Source organism: Sinocyclocheilus grahami, unplaced genomic scaffold (assembly GCF_001515645.1).
Source record: "Sinocyclocheilus grahami isolate Dianchi unplaced genomic scaffold, SAMN03320097.WGS_v1.1 scaffold15230.1, whole genome shotgun sequence".
In the NCBI taxonomy this organism is placed as follows: Eukaryota; Metazoa; Chordata; class Actinopteri; order Cypriniformes; family Cyprinidae; genus Sinocyclocheilus; species Sinocyclocheilus grahami.
In genome coordinates, this window is record NW_015515657.1 from 1 (window position 1) to 4,269 (window position 4,269).

Here is a 4,269-nt window from a genome sequence, read left to right on the forward strand (position 1 = left end):
GAGAACAACTGGCAAGTATGTTTGGCAGAGGTTGATCTCTTTAAGGTGAGAGATAACTTGTGCTTTCTCATTGGTCTCGATTCTCAAAGCACTACAGAAATGCAACAATATTCTCAACTCTTTACACACAGACAGAGGTGTCCACATACGGATTCACCTCAGACGAAATACAGAATATTGTTAACGTGGAGATACTACCTCTCATTGGCCAGCGCCAATCACAAACTGAGGTCTATTTAGAAAAACTTGATGTAAGTTTTGTTTCCTCAATGCTTTAAATGAAATCTCTCCACTTCTGGACTATCATGTTATATTGTGTACTTTAACATTTTTACAGAAAGCTTTTGAGTGTTTAGCCAAAACTGCGGCTTATGACAGTAAGTGCCTGTTCAAGTTTATGTGTGGGGCAGCTCAGCTGTGGGAAAACCACTGTGCAGGCATGTTGAACAGAGAACAGCAGCTACAACGTTCACTGGAGTCCCTCAGTCAAGTCCACGAACTAGAGAACCAGGCAAGATTTTGTTAACTGTTTTATGCATTTCTCATAAGTAATGCTTGTAATATTCATCTTTTTTGCAGTATTTTGTAACATTTCACACCTTGACATGTTTGAACATGGATATAAGCTGTCAAATGTCTCACACTACAGAGGAAAGAGGCCCAGCTGGATATGATGTTGGATAAACTCAGGCAGGAAAGCTCAGAAGAAGCTCTGAAAGCCTCTTTGAAGAAGACACTAAACTATTTGGAAGAGGTTAAGAATGGGTAACACACATTGAGATTTATTTGAGGTTTTTTTTGTTGTTTGTTCATTAAGCTATCTGAACTTCACTATAAAAAGAAAAAAAAATCAACAAAATAACGAAAACCTGGAAATTTTTAAAAATCCTTTTCCTGTATTGTTCTTAAGGTACATGAACATTTATAAAGAGGAAGTTGGAACTGTGGAGTCCTACCCGTCGTTAGTCTTGCAGGAATTACAAGCATACAGTCATTCTGTCAGCCAATTGTTTAATGTCAAAGAGATTTATGGTCAGGTACATATTCAACCAGAGCAATGCTGTTATCTGTTTGTTTAAAGACAAACATTGTTAAAATAACTTTATTTTTCATTACAGGACTCAAAGGATTTTTGCCAACTTTATCCCTCTCTTAAACTTGGTGAGTTGAAAACTAACATTGAGGAACTGTATTATTCTGTTGCCTCTGAACCACCCATTTATCATGTTTATTTTGGTGTTTACTCAGGTCAGAGCATGACAAATATTAAAAACGAAAGATTAGAAGCAGAATTTGAGGTGAAACACAGAGGCTCACAAAAGCCACATTTCAACAATCAAGGAAGCTCAACATTCAGCTCGTCCAGTGCAATGGTATTGTCACATACAACTTACCCCTTTTATTTTGTGTCTACTTACATATTTCATTTCCTCTTTTTTGTAGGATGACCAAGATTGTAAGGCTTTAGAATTTTCAGTCTCTCAAACCAAAGAGACTCTCACTACTGCAAAAGGAAATGTGTACAACTGCCATGGGTTTCACACTACCCACGATGAGGAACAGGAGACAGACCTTAAGGAAACCGAGCTGGTTTTCTACCCAAAGGCTCTCATTGTTGAATTGCTAAAAGAGTAAGTGTACAGTAGAAATGATAGAATGGAATAATGGTCTGTTTGATCATAGTGATGTCTGTCTTGTGTTCTTCCACTGATTTGTTCAAAAACAATATAGGCTACTTACAATCAACAAAACGAAAGCCAGAAGCTAGAGTGTTTGAATTGAAATTAAATGAAAATTGTGCAATAAAAAAAAATCCATGTTCTCTTTTATATCATTTACTTCTTCTTGCAGTTCTTTCAGTTTACTTTATATTATTGTTTTTTTGTGTGTGTGTGGGTAACAAAGAACGAAATGAATATTGAAAAACCTGTTTTGTTGTTCCATCATAGTGTAAGACAAACATTTTTCAGCCATCTGGAAGAGAGGTTTCATATTACTCTAACCAACACTATCACTGTTGTGGAAGCCAATAAAGAGAAACTGAAAGCTGAGCTGGATCTTCGCCTACAGCTCCACCAACCTCGTGCTGCAAGAATAGAGATGGACATTCACTATGTCAGAGCAGGTTTGTCCCCTCATCACATCCAAAGCCATTTTGGCTTTTACTTATTTGGAGTAGTGTAACAGCCCATGTGAAAAACAAGCATGCTTTAGCATACACATAAAAAAAACTACTAACTACAGGAATTTATATTATTATATATATTTATATAATAATAATATACAGTGGGGCAAATAAGTATTTGATACACTGCTGATTTTTCAAGTTTTCCCACTTACAAAGAATGGAGAGATCTGTAATTTTCATCGTAGGTACACCTCAACTGTGAGAGACAGAATAAAAAAAAAATCCAGAAAATCACATTGTATGATTTTTAAATAATTAATTTCCATTTTATTGCATGAAATAAGTATTTGATCACCTACCAACCAGCAAGAATTCTAGCTCTCACAGACCTGTTAGTTTGTCTTTAAGAAGCCCTCCTATCCTCCACTCATTACCTGTATTAATTGCACCTGTTTGAACTTGTTACCTGTATAAAAGACACCGGTCCACACACTCAATCAATCAGACTCCAACCTCTCCACTATGGGCAAGACCAAAGAGCTGTCTAAGGACACCAAGGACAAAATTGTAGACCTGCACAAGGCTGGGATGGGCTACAGGAAAATAGGCAAACAGCTTGGTGAGAAGGCAACAACTGTTGGCGCAATTATTAGAAAATGGAAGAAATTCAAGATGACTGTCAATCTCCCTCGGACTGGGGCTCCATGCAAGATCTCGCCTCGTGGAGTATCAATGATCCTGAGAAAGGTGAGGAATCAGCCTAGAACTACACTGGTGGACCTGGTCCAGGCCCATTGCCAAAGACCATCTGGATGATCCAGAGGAGGCATGGGAGAAGGTCATGTGGTCAGAGGAGACCAAAATGCCAAAATGGGGTATAAACGCCACTCGACGTGTTTGGAGGAAGAAGAAGAATGAGTATAATCCCAAGAACACCATCCCAACCGTGAAGCATGGGGGTGGAAACATCATGCTTTGGGGGTGCTTTTCTGCAAAGGGGACAGGACGACTGCACCGTATTGAGGGGAGGATGGATGGGGCCATGTATTGCGAGATTTTGGGCAACAACCTCCTTCCCTCAGTAAGAGCATTGAAGATGGGTCATGGCTGGGTCTTCCAGCATGACAATGACCCCAAACACACAGCCAGGGCAACTAAGGAGCGCCTCCGTAAGAAGCATTTCAAGGTCCTGGAGTGGCCTAGCCAGTCTCCAGACCTGAACCCAATAGAAAATCTATGGAGGGAGCTGAAACTCCATGTTGCCCAGCGACAGCCCCAAAACCTGAAAGATCTGGAGAACACCTGTATGGAGGAGTGGGCCAAAATCCCTGCTGCAGTGTGTGCAAACCTGGTCAAGAACTACAGGAAGCGTCTGACCTCTGTAATTGTAAACAAAGGTTTCTGTACCAAATATTAAGTTCTATTTTTCTATTGTATCAAATACTTATTTCATGCAATAAAATGGAAATTAATTATTAAAAAATCATACAATGTTATTTTCTGGATTTTTTTTTTGATTCGGTCTCTCACAGTTGAGGTGTACCTACGATGAAAATTACAGATCTCTCCATTCTTTGTAAGTGGGAAAACTTGAAAAATCGGCAGTGTATCAAAGACTTATTTGCCCCACAGTGTGCTGTTGAATTTACTCATAACCATTTATGGTAAACCAAAATGTAATTTAATTTCTATTGAAACTTGTGTCATGTGTTTAAATATATTTGTTATTACGCATTTGTAATGATGAAGTTGCAATTAAGTACATTCAAAATATATTTTCTTTAAACTGAATATTGAATAACACACTATAGTTCAAATTAAAATCAAGTGTGCTTTAGTATGTTTGTAAACACATAAAAATAAGTATACTTCTCTAAATCATGACAAAATATTAAAATATGATTTAAAACACTTTAAAGTAAAGTAAAACCTTTAAACTGCATTATGACAAAGTGAACGTAAAAAGTGTACATAAGTGTTTTAAGAAAGTGTACTCTCCTTAAGTGGCCTTTCATTTAAATAATATAAGTAATTTTTTTTTTAATATACCTTTACTATTTGAAGTACACTACAAGTGCACATTCAGTACAGTTAAACGTACTTCTTTTTAACAAGAGAGAAGTAAAATGTTGCAATCTGAC

At 37.4% G+C, this 4,269-nt stretch overlaps 1 protein-coding gene across 1 annotated transcript in view; it reads left to right on the top strand.

Annotated features, from left to right (window-relative positions):
* Positions 1-6: 6 nt before the first annotated feature.
* The window catches only part of LOC107579191 (coiled-coil domain-containing protein 180-like), a gene marked incomplete at its 3' end in the record, with an annotated part of 5,216 nt that continues 953 nt past the window's right edge, over positions 7-4,269 (top strand). The window contains exons 1-9 of the mRNA XM_016265048.1: positions 7-45; positions 132-251; positions 338-511; positions 650-765; positions 911-1,037; positions 1,119-1,161; positions 1,249-1,373; positions 1,444-1,631; positions 1,950-2,125. Of these exons, the coding sequence (XP_016120534.1) occupies positions 398-511; positions 650-765; positions 911-1,037; positions 1,119-1,161; positions 1,249-1,373; positions 1,444-1,631; positions 1,950-2,125 (889 nt within the window). The remainder of the gene's footprint in view (positions 46-131; positions 252-337; positions 512-649; positions 766-910; positions 1,038-1,118; positions 1,162-1,248; positions 1,374-1,443; positions 1,632-1,949; positions 2,126-4,269) is intronic.